This window comes from Nothobranchius furzeri, chromosome 9, assembly GCF_043380555.1.
Source record: "Nothobranchius furzeri strain GRZ-AD chromosome 9, NfurGRZ-RIMD1, whole genome shotgun sequence".
In the NCBI taxonomy this organism is placed as follows: Eukaryota; Metazoa; Chordata; class Actinopteri; order Cyprinodontiformes; family Nothobranchiidae; genus Nothobranchius; species Nothobranchius furzeri.
The window spans coordinates 50,973,527-50,993,177 of NC_091749.1; the positions used below are offsets into that span (position 1 = coordinate 50,973,527).

The 19,651-nt window shown below is 41.7% G+C and overlaps 1 protein-coding gene across 1 annotated transcript in view; it reads right to left on the reverse strand.

Moving 5' to 3' along the window:
* The window catches only part of LOC107381817 (protein kinase C-binding protein NELL1), a 517,506-nt gene extending 499,677 nt beyond the window's left edge, over window positions 1-17,829 (reverse strand). The window contains exons 1-2 of the mRNA XM_015953703.3: window positions 17,533-17,829; window positions 16,981-17,109 (exon numbers count right to left, since the gene is read on the reverse strand). Of these exons, the coding sequence (XP_015809189.3) occupies window positions 16,981-17,109; window positions 17,533-17,803 (400 nt within the window). The 5' untranslated portion in view covers window positions 17,804-17,829. The remainder of the gene's footprint in view (window positions 1-16,980; window positions 17,110-17,532) is intronic.
* Window positions 17,830-19,651: the final 1,822 nt, after the last annotated feature.

Below are 19,651 nucleotides of genomic sequence, written 5' to 3' on the forward strand. Positions count from 1 at the left end.
CTTCCACCAATTCAGCTGACAACATTGACCTCCGACCCGGAGTTAGGTGCTGCACCTTCTACGGGGCGGAGTACTAGTCAGTCTGTGACTTCTCTGGTTAAACCGGGTTTTTCTGATTCTGTGTGGGCACCTCCATCATTCTTGGGAATAAAGTATTCTTGGCTTCAGTTTTCAGGACAGGCCATGTTCCTAAAGCTAGCGACATGTCTGTATCTGATTCTAAACATGGCTAGGTTTGCTTTGACAACCGTGACACAACCATCCTTGGATCACTCCTTTTCAGAACCTCCAAGTCCAACACCTCCAGGTCTTTGGACATCTGAACACCTACTCTTTCAGCACGATCCAGGTGACAATGTGCATCTTCTTGGTAATAGGGCTTTTAAGAGCTTAAGAACTGTTTGTTATGCGTCTCCTGTCTCACAGACATGGCTTAAGTTTGAGCAACAAAAGGGGGGTGGGGAGCCTCCTCCTGCTTTGCGAGCATCATTTTCGCATTTCCAGTTCACTACCATTTCTGATCACACCAAAGTCGCCTCCGTAAAGCTGAAACCCAACTTTGAGCAGGTAAAATCAGGTTCTGATCTAACAGTTAAACCATCAGCTTCACTCGAGTTCCGGACGGAACCCTCAGGTAAATTCAAACAAGTTTCCCTGTGGGTTCGTAACACAAGATACAAACAGTTTGATAACCAAATCGCTTATGAGCCTGCTCCCACAGATACGTCCAAACTCGTGTCTCTGTGGGTCCGCAATACCAGATTCAAAACGCTTACTGAACAACTCTATTCTGACCAACTCTATTCTGACCGGATTCTTTTCCACTAACTGGTGGACCCTTACAAATTATCTCGTTTGTGGGATGAATTTTTAACAAATGTGATATCCTTTGAGTTTTTTTTTCAGGTTGCCTGCCTCCAGCCAGGACACCTGTTACTAACTCACATTTTTAGGGATTACTAACCTACTGATTTACGTTTTTAGAACTGATTTACATCTCTATCTTTTTATTAGTGCTTTGTGTAGCATGATTATATTTGATTACAAATTTAATTTTATTTTGTTACTATTTCCCTTAAAGGGCCACAAGCCAATTTGCCCTTCATTTTCATGATTATTTCTTTTATATGTATGCCTTTACTTAATGCAGCCTGCTGAGTTTCACATATCAGTTAGGATTTACTTTCTTTTATTTGTGTTTTCTCTGCATCACGTTTTTACATGACATGTAGAGCAGGGTGCAGAACATTTCTTCTTTAGATAATTCACAAAAGGCATCCACATTTTCCCAGAGGCACCCATAGATAGGTTTTGATTGATTTCTTTGATTTGCATCAAATGCTATCTATCGTGTGGGCTGTCTCACTTTGTCTCCTTCTCCGAGCTCGTATGGACTACATCCCATCAGAGGGGTCATCTTCACCATCCTTCAACTGGTTTCCTGTCGCATGGGGCTTCGGTCGTGGTTCGAGATGGGTCGAGGTCCGCGCTGGACTTCGCCTGGACTACGCCTGAGGGATACATCACCTGCCCAGCTCTGTGTGGCACAAGAGCTGCTTATCCTTTGCATACCTTTGCATTATTGCTGATGAAATTAACTGCTATTGAAATAGCTCTGCTTTCAAGATTCCCTAAGTGGATTACTTTACAATGATTGCGACAGTTTTGGCCTTAATCATCTGATCAGGATAGACTCCCTTCTACACGAGACCTGTGGAGACGCTTCATCGTTCCTGCCTTCATCTGGGATGTCTGCCTTCACGAGTACATCACATTATTGAGGTTGTGACGTCAGGTGGCCTCTGCTTGACCTCCATGTCGTCACAAAAAGGGGGGATCTGTAACGTGAGGAAATATGGGTTTTCTGGCACAATGGTGGTGCTGGACTCAGCTGGGTCAAAGCTGGGTCATTGAGAACTTTCACCCACAGATTAAGACCTGAACGCCAGCGAGTCTGGGAGGAAACCATAACATCAGCCACCTGCAGTCTACCAGAAGATGTGTTTCCATGAGTTGTACCCAGACCAAGTCAAAACATAAAGTTTAAACTTCTTTTTCTTGATTTTAATGTTAGAATAACCATTATCATTTTGCTCATTATAAATGTGTTTAATCAAATGAATGGTTCTTATGCTTTTGGGTAATTATAATGGATTAAGGAATCCATTCTTAAATAGTGTTGAGAATGTTTGTTACTGACCTTCACACACACTCAAGCACACAAACATTCACACACACCCACACACATCTTCCCACAGTAAACTCCAGACACATTTGATGACGCACACGTTTGCTTTGAGAAGAGAAAGGTTTTTGGTAATTTTCAGTCTTATGATTCCAGTTCGTGCTTGACAACGAAAGAGAGAGGACCTGAAGGGGGGACAGAGCCTGTTGGCTCGTTTCTTAAAACTTTTAATCCTTCAAACTGGTTTCCTCATTGAACTGAAACACAGACACTCAGATATTATCGGCAGTTTATCGATGAAAACAACCTTTGAGTCTTCTGAACAATATAAAATTTGGTTATTGATTTATTAAAAATTAATATTCCGAATTAATACGTAGCATGGATCTTCTTTCATAAAAGAGCATAAAACCACAACGCTACACCATGTTTATGATTTCTAAAGTGAGTTACCCAAACCTTTCAAATGCTGTGTTTCTCATATTTATTTCTAATAAGTTGCGATCGTTCATCAGCAGCAGAGTGAAAAATGGCTGCTATACGTTGCTTTGTGTTTTTGTGTGAAGGCGAAAATTGATAAGAGACCATAATGTTTGAAAACAACAATTTTTTATGAAAAAGTGTGATTTTGAGAACTCAACCTAGTTTCACACCTATCTGCTCATCTAACAGCTGAATAAACTGACGTTTCTGTTTCATCCTGTTATCTGAATAATATCCAGGATGAGACTAAACTAACTGCACATTCTTACACGTTTTCACTAGCTGCCGCCTTTGTAGGTATCAGAAAATGCACGAGTCAGAAGGAAAAAGCAGCAGATGGTTCTTGTTGTTGCCAGTTTTTAAACCAAAAATTTTAAAAGATCTCACCTTGTCCTACAAGGTTTAGAGATGCTCCGATCAGGTTTTTCTGCTGCTGATCACAGATACTAATTGGCCATATATTTCTATGAAGTTATGAGTGCTACAGACTACATGATCTCAGGATAAAGGTACAATAACATCAACTAAAATGGCATGTATTAATTTAGACAAAAACATGTTTTTATTTTTTAAAGAGAAAAAAACTTGCAGCACAATCTGTAGCTGTTTTTACAGGACCATAGCGTTTGCAAAACGGAATTTGCCGTGGCTCCCTGGGGAGGATTTCGGCATTCATAGTAGCAAAGCTGAAGCTAGAATAAACTGCCATCAGGCACCTCTCAAACCAAGACAGGATAAAGGGGGGGCATAAAGGGAGGTTTCCCCCCCCCCCAGGATGGTGCTGGATGGGAAAACCTGGGGTAAGGTCTGAGATTTCAGTAACCTAACAAAAGATTAAAAGGTATAAAGATGTAATTCTTCACTCTTTTAGAATAAAAACAAATACAAACAAAGAAAACCCTTAGGTTGTTCTTTTCTTAAATAAAACATCAATGACCATGTAAGTTCCTATAGGATCAACATGTCTCGTCACACTCCAGTAGCTAAAAATAATAAATAGTAACTTGTTTATGAATTTACTGCGACTAAAGCATGATATTAAATAGAAAGATGAAATCTCTGAAAAAGGAAGAAAAACAAATGAACTTTTCAGGTTGTCTTAAAAAATACCATCTCCCTTATTAATTTCTTTTTGAATAGTTATTCAAACCTATTTCAGTTATTATGTTTATGGCATTGATTAAAACAAATAATTAGAAAATAAACATTGCTTTGTTTGCATTGTCTTTTCATGTTTTTTGAAGGTATGTTCTAATTAAATGTTCACGTCTAATTAAGAACCGTGTTCAATAGCAGCCACTGTGGTGCTTCTCATCTTTGTGTTTGTTCCTCATTTGCCATCTTGTAGTTAACAAGTAGCATGTCTGATTAAGGTGTCGACAGATTAATTGGTTCACTATTAATCACAAAAGACATCTTACACTTCCTAAGTGGCTTTTAAGAAGTAAAAGTTGGTTTATGACATAAACAAATTTTACATTTTAACTGAATGTTCCATAAAGGAGCTGAATGTTATTTTTTAAATACTAATAATTCTGCCCCAACATAACTTGGAGTTTACAATATTTTTTATCTGCTTGTGATGTCATACATGTTATTAATGGGATTGTAAAGGTTCCTCATCAGTTTTTTAACTTTATTCTTTAGAGTAAAGATCCAAAACACATATTTTGGACGCCAGGCCTACACACCCTTGACCATGGATTAAAGGTGTGAGACACTTGTTTAATCAATACATTTGTGGTGGTCTCTAGTAGGAATGAATGCCTTGTAGGTCGTACTCTGGACGAAAAAATCCCAGAAACGCTTGTATCAGCAGGAGGAGAGGGGGACAGAACAAGGCAGGATTTGGAGTCTTATTTCCTGATCTTTGGACATCTTAGGGATGCACGTTTTCCAAAATTTCTTTAACCGGCACACGCAAGCATCAGACTCAGAACTTGTTGTGCAGCAGACTGTCTGGCATCAAATAAACAGCGCTGCTTGCGACTGGAACTTTTGCCTGCTGTGTGAACGCAGCCGAAAGGACAAGTTCCGGTACAAAAGTGGTGTGTCTGAAAACACAGTTCCGGTTAAAAACCGGATTGAATTGTCCGTAAATGCTCCAGAATGTCTATCTGAAAAGGGCTTCTGTGTTGCCCTGCGATGGACTGGCTCTCTATCCAGGGTGTACCCCGCCTGATTGCCCATTGACCGCTGGAGATAGGCACCCACCCCCATGGTTCTGCTGCTAATTTCACTACCCCTGTGTTTCCACCCACAACAGTAACAACAAATTTCTGTTCCAATTTTCTTCTTCGATTTAATGTCCACCACATGATCTTGTGCAAGTTTTAGTAAAAGCAGCAGTCAAAATATATGGCATCCAGAGGTGGCAAGAGTACTAAAATGTCGTACTTAAGTATGAGTACCAATACTTTGATAATTTTTTACTCAAGTACAAGTAAAACGTATCATAAATAAAATGTACTCAAAGTAAAAATTACTTTGTTACATTTTAGTCAGCGTAAAGATGGCTACATAAGTGCAAAATCACAACAGCTGTTCACAATACGTATGTGTGTGCACGCGCACACACACACACACACACACACACACACACACACACACACACACACACACACACACATATACACACACACACACAGTTTGATGGAAGGATTTGTATCCAATCAGTGAGAACAGGACGTGCACATTGATTGGATGAGATTTTTCTAGGATTGTACATTTTAATTGTGATTAAAATTATTCTTTATTTTGAAAAACTAACTGTTAATTTTTAGATGCCATTAGTATGTGAGGTATCTCAATATTTTCATGACAAAACTCTAACACGAGATTGTGCTCTAACCTGCCACATAACAAGCTAAATGAAAGTCAAACATTTCTAATGGATCGTATGACAGCTGCCAACTGTCACGTTGTGAGCCAGGAGGAGGTTAGGACCCAAGATGCAGAAAACCCCAGAATGACAAAGGCAGGTAGAAAAAACGTAAAATCCTTTATTTAGGAATAAATGTCCAAATAAATCCAATGAGGGCAGGAAGCCAAAAAAAACCAATGTCCAAAAATCCTGGAGACGAAAGCTCACTTAAAGAGCACAAACCTAGAGACCTTGTGGAAGCCAAATACCCAGAGACCTAGAGGGGGGAACGAGACAACCAAAAACAGGCAGGGTTATATCCACAGGGGCTGGGTGATTAAGGGAATTGGAAACAGGTGAGACTATTAACAGAGGGGAGGAGCAGAAAGGAACAGGGGAGGAAACCAGACCTAACTGGGGAAGAAAGCAAAAAATGAACCAAAGCGAGATAGTGACTAAATGATCCAAACATGATGGAAACCTAATGATAAGTGGGGTGACTAAGGGAAACGTGAAGGAAACCTAGAGAGAACCTGGAGGAGGCTGGGGACCACAAGGAGGCACATGAGGAACACGAGGAGAAACATAAGGGGAGCCTAGAGAGGGATGGGGAACACAAGGGGACATGTGAGGGGGACGCAGAATGTGACACTAATGTCGGCCCTGCCCTACTTTACCTCTACAACAGTTCCTTTATCCATGTCCATCCTAGAGCTCCTCTCTGACCTTCATGCTTATTTAGAGCAGCTGATTTTTAAAGTTAGCAGAGTTCATCCTTGGTAGTGGTTTCACTCACTCATTTAACCCTTCACGACTTAAATCAGTTTGTTCATTCCAATCCTCCTAAATAATCCTCCAATCATCCAACTGGAACCCTTAAGGGTCCCGTAACAACCATCGTGTCAGAACAGGCCTTGGGAGCCCAGGTGTTACTAGAACTGTCTCCTCACCAGCGTGAGCCTCCAAACTGAAGGTTGGTCTCTAAACATGAACTTTAAATTCATGCATTTATCTCCTCTTGTAACACTTTAACATGTTTTAAAAGGCTTGTATCATGATATGTTACACCTCCCAGACCAAAGATAGGTACAATATCAACATAAACACTGTAGAGACGTCATTATTTATGAAATATAAGTTATTTTCCTGAGCCATTACTCCAGCCAAAAAATAAGATGCATGGATTTGATGAAACCACGCTGTCTCATGCAGTCCTAAATGTGTAACACACACACACACACACACACACACACACACACACACACACACACACACACACACACACACACACACACACACACACACACACACACACACACATACACACACACACACTGTAGCATGTTAGAATAATTTGAATGACTAATTTAACTACATTGAACTGCTTTTGTAATAATTTAATCTCTTATTCTGGAGTAAAATAAAGAAACAAGCTAAATCATCACATATCTGTGGCATCAAGAAGCAACTTCTGAGTTCATACACACACAGGGATGGAGCACAATGTTTGCAACTGATTTAGCTCCAGTATCAGGATGTTTTAACTCACGGAGGCCTGCAGGTCTTCTGTTTTATGAGCAAAGCGGTGGGAACCCGCTTGTTAAGAGCGCTAAACGTTATTTTGTACCTGCGTGCGGAGCGGTTGGGGAAACACATTTCAAACACGACACCGAGTCTGGCAACAGAACCGAGCGGAATTCTGATGACGTAACACCGGTGTGCAAAGGTGCAGGTTCCAACCCATGAGGAGGGAGAGAGGAGGTAAACAGCGAGTGGATCACAGGGATTGAACTGATGTTTTTGAGCAAAAGTGTACACCCACACACCCCCACGGTTTTGACGCGGTGCTCATGCAGGTGTCTCTTTCTGTTCCAATGCTGCTACACGCAATATTTTTAATTTATTAAGCCTATAATTTATTTTTACTACGTAACGGATATGATTTAAAATGTAGCGAATTACAATTCTTTTTTAAATACTTACTCAAGTAAAAGTAAAAGTACAGCTTTCAGAAAACGACTTAAAAAGTATAAATACACAAAAAAGTTACTCAATTACATTAACGTGGGTAAATGTAATTCGTTATTTTCCACCTCTGGTGGCCATTACAACACCTTTATTATTCAAAATAAACATCTTATAAAGAAACAAGCAGGAAATTGACAATGACTGTATTAAAGAAGTCATCACCTGAAATATTCACTTTTCCACTTGAAAACGTGTAAATATTGGCTTACTAATGATTTTCCACGGGCCGGAAAGTTGATATTTAACATTAGATCGTTTTTTTACTCTTTGCTTCTTCAACCAGCCCACCTGCACCCCACCAGCACTCCAAAACAAGATCTTGAGTTCTGGCTTTAATGTTGTCACAAAGGCAGGATGTACAGTACCATATAAGGACAGCGCAGAGCAACGCCGCTATAGTCTACTGCTTTGCTTCCAGAAATGACAGCCAGAAAAGACGTCATTTCAACTTTCATTTTGGAACTAGTTGTCGTAAAAACAAAGTCATAATTAAAATATCAAACTTTTATTGGATTAACGTCATTTTAGCTGTCATCAAGCATCCAAATGTTTGTGGTTGTAACACCATTTTCAGTGATAGAAATATTTTCTGTGAAAACGTGTCCAAGGGATAGCTCAACTACTAAGATATCTGACTTAAGCCTGATTTATGCTTTTCCGTCTGCGTCAGTGCGGAGACACGCAACGCCATTATCCATCCTTGCGTAGGGGTACGAAGTCGAGCCCACTTTTTTAAATATCCGTCGAACGAGACGGATTACGCAAGCTTGTGATTGGTCAGGATGCCGCTGTTGTTTACAGCGCCGCCATTGCAAAGAGAGCCGAGGATAACTAACGGCAGACACGGAGAAGCTTGAATACCTCGCGAAAAAACTCTAAAAATATGAACGTTTCATCCTCCCGTGACTGGAGGAGAGAAAAGATGCGCAGCAAGCGTTTTATTTGTGGACGGAAATGACAGGAAACGTGGGTTTAGAGGTGGGGAGCGCATGAAGAGGTGGGAGAATGAGAGACAGATATGTCCGTGTTAAAAGTCTCTTATATACACAAAAAACACAATATAAACACACGATCTTGGACCGATACATGACAGGATACCACTGAACAGCGCTACGCCCTCTGTAGTCCTGTCAGGCAATTGCTTTGCAACACTCTCCAGGAGACGGAGAAGTACGAGAGCAAAACGCTTCCGTCAATCCGTGCGTGTCTGTCCCTTGCGGAGCTGACGGAGAAGCATGAACCAGGCTTTACACACAGAGGCCCCGGGTTCAAATCTAACCTGGGTTATCAGATTGTTGTTTGGAGTTTTTTTTTCCATGATCATTTCTCACAGTAATAAGATGCACAAATTTTATTTTTAAACATCCAAATGAGACGCACCGAAACTCTTTTGAATTCACGGCCAGAAAAGACGTCGGCTCAACTTTCATTTTGGAACTATTCTTCAACCATGACGGGATTTCGAATCGTAGCATGTCCAAAGAAGGTCCCGTCTTTCTCACCACACTAAGTTCACGGTTTCTTTACAAAACTTCCCAAAACAGCTTTCTGTTGGTGGCGGTGGCAGGAGAACAATCTGCACTTAGTAGAGCCCGACCGATATGCTTTTCTTGGGATTGATACCGATATAAAACTTTTAACAAAGGCCAATAGCCGATATAATGGCCGATAAATCTCCCTCACAAAAAAAATAAATAAATAAAAATTGTCTTAAGCTTAAACCCTTCATTCTCTGCCTTTTTGATGCAAACTTATTTCTTTATTACACACCAAAGAACTGTCTTAATAATGCACTAGGGTTTCCAAGTAATGCAAATAAGATTTATTTAGCAGATCTCAAAAACATCAGAACACACAAACTCAGTCACCGCATAAATCTAACATTCAAGTTTTTCTTGCAAACTGTGGTTTCCACAAATACATTTCAACTTAAAGGAATATTCCACCACTCAGTAAAATTGTGTCTTGTTAAGATTCCCCAGAGTTAGACAAGTCAGAAAAAGCATTTTATAACCAGCCCAATATGATCTGGCAGCAGTTGGTTTTCTTAGTTTAGCATAAAACAATGTAAGTGAATTCACATACATTGTAGTGTTTTTTTATGTAGGTAAATGCAAGCCTTCCCTTCCATTTCTTTATGCTAAAACAACTGGTTACAAAATGTTTTCTCTGACTTGGCTAACTCTGGGGAATCTAACAACACACACAAGTTTAGGGACAGAAGATCCCTATAAGAATATTAAAATAATAAAAATGCAGCAATAAATAAAACGTAATACTTGTGCTTTGTAACAAAAGAAACACACTGGAAGTTAACTTGGTGAACTTATTCACCCTGGACAGGAAATAATTGCACATAAGAAACATAAATAACAATAAATTTAAAAATAGTTCCAAAACAATAATTTGTGTTGAAAGTTCAAAGGAGTGGAGCCACACAACCTGAGTTCATGAAGCTGGTGCCATCTGCTGGATAGGTAGCGCAATATCTGCCATATTGGCCGTCTTTTTGGCCGATAGCCGACACTGTTAATGACCCCGATATCGGCCGATATATCGGTCGGGCCCTAGGACGTAGCAAGGGAAGATGCCAGTTTGCTGCTAAATCAAACAATCAATCCTTAGAGCCTTTCTAGCCAATCAGAGGTGAGAAAGACAGGATCGTCCTTGGACATACTACGATTCCAAATGACACATCCGGCACAGCCGAAATATCGTGTGTGCTCTCGTGAAAAAACATGTCCTTTTAAATTTTTATTTTAATCAATTATTTTTATGGCCTAAAAGACTATAATATAATGTAGATAGCCATGGTAGTTACAGGTGATGACTGCATTAAGTTGTGCAGTCAAAGAGGTGGAGTTTCTGTTGTATTACCCTTATTAACCAGTAAATGCCACTATAGAGAAAACACTGCTGAGGGAATAACAGCAGAAAAACTGTTAACCGGAAATATGCCCTTCACACAAAAATGTAACTAAAACTCTCCTTTAGTGTTTTGTGCTTGTAGTTCATGTTTGCAAATGCGGAAACACTTCCTGGCTGTTAATCTTTACTGCAGGTGATTTCTTTTGCTTTGGACGTAAGATTACAAGTGTTGACCTTTAATCTGCAGGGATAGAAAACAAATACAACATGTGGAGCTTGAGTGCAGATTTTTGCTATTAATTTAACTGAAAAGACAAATATTTTTGAATGGGTTCAAAAGGAGAGTCTATTAAATGCTAATTAAAGACCATTTGAGTCCTCACACCACTCAGCTGAGTTGTTATGTGTTGAGTATAATTGACCTAAAAGGCTGAAGAGGCGTATTAAACAGATTTCACAGATATTAAGATCAAAGCTGCACTTTTTAGCCGTTTAACATTAGTGATTCCGAGTAAGAGTCAATAGAAAGAAAAGAGGTTTCATTTCAGTTCATAAAAATCCAATAAAAATATGATTTAAGTCTGACAGCTGCTTCTACAGGCTATTGGAAGTCAGCGTTTCATATGGATTCTGGTGATTTTACATCCTTATGGAGGGATTTTGTCCAACTTTCATCCGCTGAGGCTTTTCTGGTACCAAACTAATGGGCCATTCCCATCTGTACCGGGTCGGCCCGGGCCGGGTAGCCCCAGTCGGCCCCAGCTTGGCCCGGTTGATTCCACACATCCTTGCGTTAAGCCCATGTGGGCTGATTCTACCCACCAATCAGAGGCTTGCTCTAATGGAAGGTGTGAATTTGCTGTCAGCAGTGGGTGTGTTGGCCCTGGTCGGCCTGAAGCAGACCCCCTCGAGAAGAGGGCTGAGAATGAGCCTTGGTTGGCCCGGAAAAATACCAGGCCACCCAGATATGTAAACAACCTACGCTACCTGGCCCGGGCCGACCCGTTACAGATGGGAATGGCCCATTAACAACCTACGCTACCCGGCCCGGGCCGACCCGGTACAGATGGGAATGGCCCATTAACAACCTACGCTACCCGGCCCGGGCCGACCCGGTACAGATGGGAATGGCCCAATAGTGTGTACATCCAAAGGTTCCTCTAAATAAGGCAGATTAGAGGATAATTAGAGCTGATCCAAGATCCACTCAGATAAGTGCAACTATAACCGTAGTCAGATGTGGTACAACTGACAGGCAAGACAATTTTACATAAATGTACATTCTATACTCTAAAGATATCCCTTCATAGCTGGGATGTACTTGTAATCAGACAGGATCATATCCAAACAAGAGCAAAACTAAGAGGACTCAGTTAGGAATGTAAAAATATTTGGACACAGATCTGCTGACACGATTCTAAAATCAGGAGCTGAATAAGGTTTCAAGTTCTATTTTCCATGGAGGAAAAAGTCTAAGGCATCAAAGGCTTGTTCAGGATTTTATGGGACATTCCAAAATTATGAGTCTCGCGAGAAAAGCCCCACCATCTGTTTGAAGTTGAGTTATACCAACTCTGGACTAAACCAAAACTGCCAGATTCCACATGTACCCACAGGAGGACACTGAGAAACAAACTAATGTTCAGCATTACTTTAAATTTAAATCAACATTGGGAGCAAGGGTGGTCTGAGTAATGAGCCTGACAATCTGTTTACCGATGTAGGATGACAAAATAGGTCAGTCCTTATCTGGGCAAAGGAACTTTATTCAGTGTGCTGGATCTATGAACAGTGGAGGCTTTTCTGTTAAAACAAAAGGGCAAGATTATCACAGACGTGTTCCTATCTCAGCACTTAGGGACCTTTACATGAGTTCTTGTCAGTGCACGACAGCGAATGATTTGTATTTTTCTTCTCTTTGGAGGAGGGAGAATTTATTCAATCTTCATTTTGTTCCTAATTAGTTTTAATGTGGCTATTTTTAAACCCCAAGGTAAAACATCTGGTGTTCACACACAGCTGGAGACCGGCAGGACCAGCGGTCAAATGTGCTGCCAAAGGTACAGCTTTCACATTATCTTTAAATTCTTTACAAACAATACTTCTATATTACTTTCATAAGAATTGCTGAACAATCCACCAGTCCATTCACATATCCATCCATCGTCTGCCACTTGAAGATAACAAGGTTACCAAGGCAACAACTTAACTACAGATACTCAGACCTCCCCCTCGCCAGCTACCTCCTCCACCTCATGCAAAAAGGCTCCAAAGCCTCATTTCCACCGACCTTTATGGCACTGAACAGGGAGGGTTGGTAATTTTTTTTCTCCCTATTGTAAAACTGGTCCAGACAACTGACCTGGACGCACCAGTCATGGGACATTTTTGGCCCCCTTCTGTTGTAGGTCCAGAAATTCGTGGAGCGGTATGGTTAGGACGGAGCAACAACACAGTCCACTGATTGGGGGATAGAAATACATCACTACTTGCAACAAGTGAAACAAACTTTGGAGTTCCGTTGTTAGTATTTTCATTAGTTATACACAAATGTGAAAAAATGCCAGCAAGCAGCAGCAAGTTTTGGTCAGCTTCAGAGTTCCATACATTTTTCATCATCATCGTGAGAGTCCACACTCAGGAGGAGCTAGGTGGATTGGTAAGAAATGTACAAAAAATAATTTCTCTGTGGATGACAGTAGGATTCAAGTGGACGTCGGAACGGTGTCAAGTCAAGCTGAAGAAATCAAAGCTTAATATAGAAACGTTAAGGACGGAAACAACCAAAGTGGAAATGTTTTTGGGTTTTTTTAAGTGAAAATGGAAGAAGTACATGGACGTGCTACGACATGTTGGATGGTATTTATAGCCACAGACCGGCAAACCGAGGCAACAAGGCAGGTCTGGACTCAGCGACCACATTCTGGAGTCACTTGTGGAGCCCGTAGTAAGCATTTAGTTTTTGTCTTTAGTTCTGTAGACCATTTATTGCAGCACAAACACACTGAATAGTTGCACAGCTTATTTATAAAATTGTGCATGGTGGTTCGTTTAACTCCACTTGCTGACATGAGAGCCCAAACTTTGATAGAAACATTCTCCTGAAATTGCAGGAGACCAACTTATGTATAAAACATCTGATTTGTCAAAAAAAAATTGTGATAAAATCATGATCGAGATTTTGCAAAAACAAAATTGTGATATTATTTTTTTTCCATATCGCCCACCCCTACATCAATGCACTTACATACACTACCATAGACTGATTGTTGCTATAACCCTCTAAACCGGGGGTCGGCAATCCGCGGCTCTGGAGCTGCATGCGGCTCTTCCATCCATCTGATGCGGCTCTCTGTGCTTGTAAAATAATGAATGGATATTTAAATAAAAAGCTTTATATTTTACTGCATTAATTTTACATCTGTATGCCAATTCTAAATCTAAAGATTGTCTGCGTAAACCTGAACAGTTCCAACCCGGTCTTACTGTGGGACCGGGTTGACGGGTCACGCTTGTGCGTAATCAAATCGGCTCTTTCTGAGTTGAAGAGGATGTGAGATTCTGGGATTCTCCTCAGACGGCTCCTGGATGTGTCGCCACAATGGAGACAGGAACAAGCACTATTCAGCCAAAGTTTCATAATCAGGGAACATTTTCTAAGTGACAAGTCACGCTTCAGTGGGAGGAATCTTCCTGCATGCGCTCTGGTTCTGCGACGCGCTCCAAGCCCCTCTCCACATCTTCAGCTCGCTGTGCACCGTACGTACGCGCTGACAGTGAGCTGCGCTGAGCAGTGTCCAGCTCAGATTTACATCTGCGATGTGCGTAACGAATAAAATGTCAGTTCGTCTGCATGCGTCGGGGTAATTCTTTCTATTCTTTCTCCGTCAAAATAAACGGTCAAATACGGGAACTGTCCGGTCAACACAAGCCCAGCTTTTAAAAGTTCTGTTTTCTTGTGAAAATTGTTGCAAAGAGATATAATTTAACTTGATTAACACCAGAGCCAGGCGCACTGCGCCGTTATCTCCGTCACTGTAAATGAGGGAAAAACAAATTGATCGGATCCTTTTCTGATCTTCCCCACCTACAAAGTTTAATTACAACAATCAAACGTGACAGAGCCTGGATTTGTATTCTGAACAGTCTAAACATGTTTTAAAAAGAAACGTATGACAAAAGTGGCACCTGCTCAGTAAAACCACCAACAGGGTGAAAAATAACTAAATATTGTAGGCAAAGACGGACTACAACTTCTGGATCCATTTTATATAAATCGTTTTATTGATTATCGTCTTATGGAAGATAACTTTGACGTACACGAGCGACCGGTACTGGCTGCTGTCACCTGTTGTGATTGGTTAAAGCAGCTCTCTGCTGTCTGAGGGTAGGCCCCGCCCACAGTGCCGCAGCTACTGTGGCTCCCAGTGTTTTCTTTACTGTGGGAAACGGGTAATAATGGCTCTTCGATGGGAACAGGTTGCCGACCCCTGCTCTAAACATTATAACTCCAGGTTTGGGGACTCCGAAATTGGAGCAAGCCTGGCAGTACTTTCTCAGTAGCCATTTGTGCTACAAAGCAGTAAAGGGTTTCAACATAAGTGTTAAATAGGTCACAACACAAGCAAGTCCAGTTTCCCCATTTGGACCAGCCAGCTGTTGCCCATGCTATCTGACAACTGTACCAAACTCTGAGATCCAAGAAGCTGTGGGAGGAAATGGTTGAAGTAGTGTGTGTGTGTGTGTGTGTGTGTGTGTGTGTGTGTGTGTGTGTGTGTGTGTGTGTGTGTGTGTGTGTGTGTGTGCGTGTGCGCGTCTGGGGTGGGTGGGTGGGATTGTGTGTATCAAGTCAAAAAGTGTGGCTTTGTATCCCTTATGGCCTCCAGCCCCAAATCTTGGAAAGCTTTATATCAGCAGAGTTGGCCAAGCTGCCCAGGCTTTATTCATGTAGAGCCAGTGGCGTACCGAGCCAAGTACTCCAAGTAGAATAAAACCTCAAGCATGCATTCACACACACACACACACACACACACACACACACACACACACACACACACACACACACACACACACACAAAGATCATCACCCCCTGCTTTATAAGACTTTAAACACCCAGAGTTTGTTTGAGTCTCAGCACCCAGGGATGCTAAACTGAGCCTGATGGTGCTTCTGCCAGGATCGCTGTTTTTGAATATAGGAAAAGGGAAAAGAGACAGTGAGGGCTCTCTTTCACATTGCATGAACAGTTTTCTTGACTTTGACTAACCATGAACACACGTGAGATCCCAGCAACCCCCCCCCCCCCCCCCCCAAAAAACTGATTTCTACTTCAAATAGCTAAAAACATACAAAATTATAGATTTGTATCATGTTTGGTTTACAGTGATGTGAATAAATCACGTCCATAGGAACTTTTCAAGTAGCAAACCTCTGCTCACATTTGCCCAAAGACATCTGAGTGATCTCCAAGTTTTGGGGATATATTTTGTAGACAGAGAAAACAAGTGTGGATTTATTTTTTTATTGTGTATTCAAATACATTTGCAGAAAAATTAACTCGAAATTTTGGCTTAAAAACACCAGTACTAATACATGGTGGCAGCAGTGTGATGGTGTGGGGCTGCTTCATACCCAGATGATTGCTATGATGGAGTCAAGAATACTGCTCTGTACCTGAAATGTGAGACAAAGTTCCTCCACAGCAATGCAAGAAACCAGATAAAAAAACTTCACTGCAGTTGTTGCCCACAAGGATTGTTGCATTTAATAGGTTTAGTGGTCAGTTTTTTCACATAAAATCAAGTTGATTTGAATAGCTTATTTTCCCTTAATAAATGACGTTGAATTTTCATTGCAATCGGAAGTGTCAGGTAGGATTAAGAAGAAACAACAGGACAAACCTGTAACATGGGAAATACCGTTTTTGCAGCACTGTAAACATCTGAGCCAGACACAACAAGAACCAACTATCGCCAAAACCAAGTTCTTAACACATCTGGATCCCTTCAAACTGTATTTTCATTTTTAAGCCAAAGGAGGAAACAAGTTACTGTATTTTTAATAAAAAAAAGAAAAGAAATGAATAGCAGCAAAGCCAAACAAACTTCTGAGACATTTCAAGAATATGAGAAGACAACAAAAATGTTGTCATTTGAACCTTTTTGTTTTGTGCGTCAACAGCGTTTGCTTTTATTTCCAGGCTTTGAACAGTCCTGCCACATGCTGTGCGCCTTCAAAGTCTTCACAATGAAGCGCAGCTGATAGCTGCTCACCAGCATTGTTGGGATTACACAGACTTTAACATTAGAAACAATCACAGCGTCGTAAACATATACCAATGCAGACAAAGCACTCGAGCGTGTCCAGTAAGACTTGGAGCATCTGCTGCCTCAGACAAATTAAATTTGGAGTAATTATGAGGGGGGCTGTCTGTGTCAGCATCCCTGGTATTACTCTGACACCCCAAGGTGTGGTGCAGGCAGCGTGGCTCGTTAAATTAATGAAACAATGACTGTGCACGTGTGCACCAAATTACTATATATATAGTCTTACCTCGGAATAGGAATGCTTTGCTGCCGTTGTGAAGACCTGCCACTTGGGTAATTCCGTAGGTGGCATTTGCCAGGTCAAGTTCACTGATGATATCGATCTGGTAATCCTGATCTAATCCTAAACCAAAACCTGGACAAGAAAGGTGAGGGTTAGCGGATGGAAAGCGGGACTGGTTTTACTAATAAGGCAGAACTTGCACAGGTTTTCCCATAATTAGGACTATCATTCATTTAAGACACACATGGTGGTTTCGTGAGCCTCTGGTGGATGAAACTGCGCAGTTGTGTCGCAGTCATCACCGGAGCTCCACACGGGCACTCTAAAGGTGCAGGTAGAAGGTGTCATGTCTTTGGTCATATCAGCCCCGTGGCAGTTTGAAAGTACAAACCAAAAACAGGATGGTCACCAAATTCTGCTGTAGCGCATCAAATTCTAACTTGCTTTGCGCGCGAACAGAGGAGCGTCCAAATATGTAAAAACAAACAAAAAAAGCTCAAGTTTTCAACGTAAATTAATCTTTGCAGACACGTATTTCCTACGGTTTGCGCTCACCTGGTTTGGTGAAAAAGAAAAACGACAACAGGAGCACGTAAATATCCATTGGTGTTGAGAGTTGCGCTGTGGATGGGTGCGTGAGTCGTGCGCTTCGGTGCCTATCCTCAGCAACCAACTCTGGTCCGTCTGGCTGCAAGCGCTGCTCACACCTTGTCTGAATGTGGAGGAACGGAGGAATGGTCCACGAAGCGAGCTTAAGGGGTTCCCTGCCTACAGAGCAGGATCCGCTCACAGCGTCTGAGCGCCTCCAGCCTGCCTCTGCTGGCATCAGAACTCACATTTCCCGGTGAATTGTCAGAATACAGAAAGTCTGAACTTCAAACGTGAATGCTGACATAATTTATAACCATCAACCTGTAAAAACCCCCCTCTGAACAGAAACGTCCACTTTTGGAGGTGAGAAAAGGCTTTTTGAAGAAAGCTCAGAGGAAGTGGGATTCATCAGTGAGATGCCCTAACTTATCAAAATAAAACATAATTTTTCTTTTTATGTTTTATACTACTTGCTGTTCAGGATGCTGAATGTGAGCCAGCCCTGGTGAAGATTTTCTATAATGGCACATTCCTGCTCTCTGCTCTTAAATTGGCCATTTTCCCTTTCACCTCATCCTCGTCTGGGAAAAGCTGTGGGATTTTTAAGCACACTCCGGTCCTCTTTGCCCCCAGTGTCCTGTCTTTATTGAGAACCATTAATCATACCTTCTTCCCTCTGCCTCTAATTTGTGTGTATTGTCAGGTTGACTGGGTAACCAGCATCCACACACATGGGTGGAATAAAATGATGCCGCCTGCTTAGTTATCATGGAAATTACACAGTGTGTATCATATGCTCCACCTGCAAACGTGTGTTTTACAACTGGGATGGTATAATGTCTGCTTTGGGATACAGGTCACTGCACTACGCTCTCAGATTTGACAGTAAACAACAGCAGCATTCACTTAAAAGGGTCACACATTGATACAGAACCAAAACATCTTAAAAAATATTTTTTTGATGAATTAGAGGTTTCCAAAAAGCTTCAAAGGAAAAAAAAGTGGAAGTTTGGATGTTTAATTATCTTAAAGTTTTATGACATTTAGCAGTGAACAATAGAAAATGTAAAAACAAATATAAATACTATTTCTTTAGGAGTAATGTGCAAGGCTCTTCAATCTCTGGGGCTGAGGTCACCGTGGTGGTCAAAAAACTCCTCTGTGGCAAGGTCCCATGGATGGATGAGATCCGCCTGAAGATCCTCAAGGCTCTGGGTGTTGTAGGGCTGTGTTGGTTGATGCGGCTCTCCAGTATCACGTGGACATCAGGGGCAGTTCCACTGAATTGGCAGACCAGGGTGGTGGTCCCTCTATGTAAAAAGGAGGACCGCAGGGTGTGTTCCAACTAGAGGGGGATCACACTCCTGAGCCTCCCTAGTAAGGTCTATTCAGGTGCTCTGGAGATGGGGGTCCATCAGATTGTGGAAAGCCGGATTCAAGAGGAGCAATGTGGTTTTTGTCCAGGCCGTGGAACACTGGACCAGCTCTACACCCTTAGGGAGCTCCTGGAGGATGCGTGGGAGTTCACCCGACCAATCTACATGTGTTTTGTGGATTTGGAGAAGGCGTTCCACTGCGTTCCTCGGGGGGAGGGGGCCCCTTGATACGGCCATTAGGTCCCTGGATGTCCAGTGACAGAGCTTGGTCCACATTTCCAGCAGTAAGTCGGGCTCTTATCCAGTTAATTAGACTCCGCAAAGGCTGCCTTTTGTCACTGACTCTGTTCATAACTAATATGGACAGGAGCTCTAGACACAGCAAAGGTTTTGAGGGGATCCGTTTTGGTGGCTTAAAGAATGGATTTTTGCTTTTTGAAGATGATGTACTCCTGTTGGCTTTATCAGAACGTGATCTTCGGCTTTCACTGGAGTGGTTTGCAGCCCAGTGTGAAGCAGATGGGATGAGAATTTCAAGACCATGGTCTTGAATCAGAAAAGGGTGGAATGTCTTCTCCAGGTCAGGGATGAGGTCCTGTCTGAAGTGGAGGAGTTTGAGTATCTCAGGGTCTTGTTCACGAGTGAGGGAAAGATGGAGATCGATAGACGGATTGGAGCTGCATCTGCAGTGATGTGGGCGTTGTAAC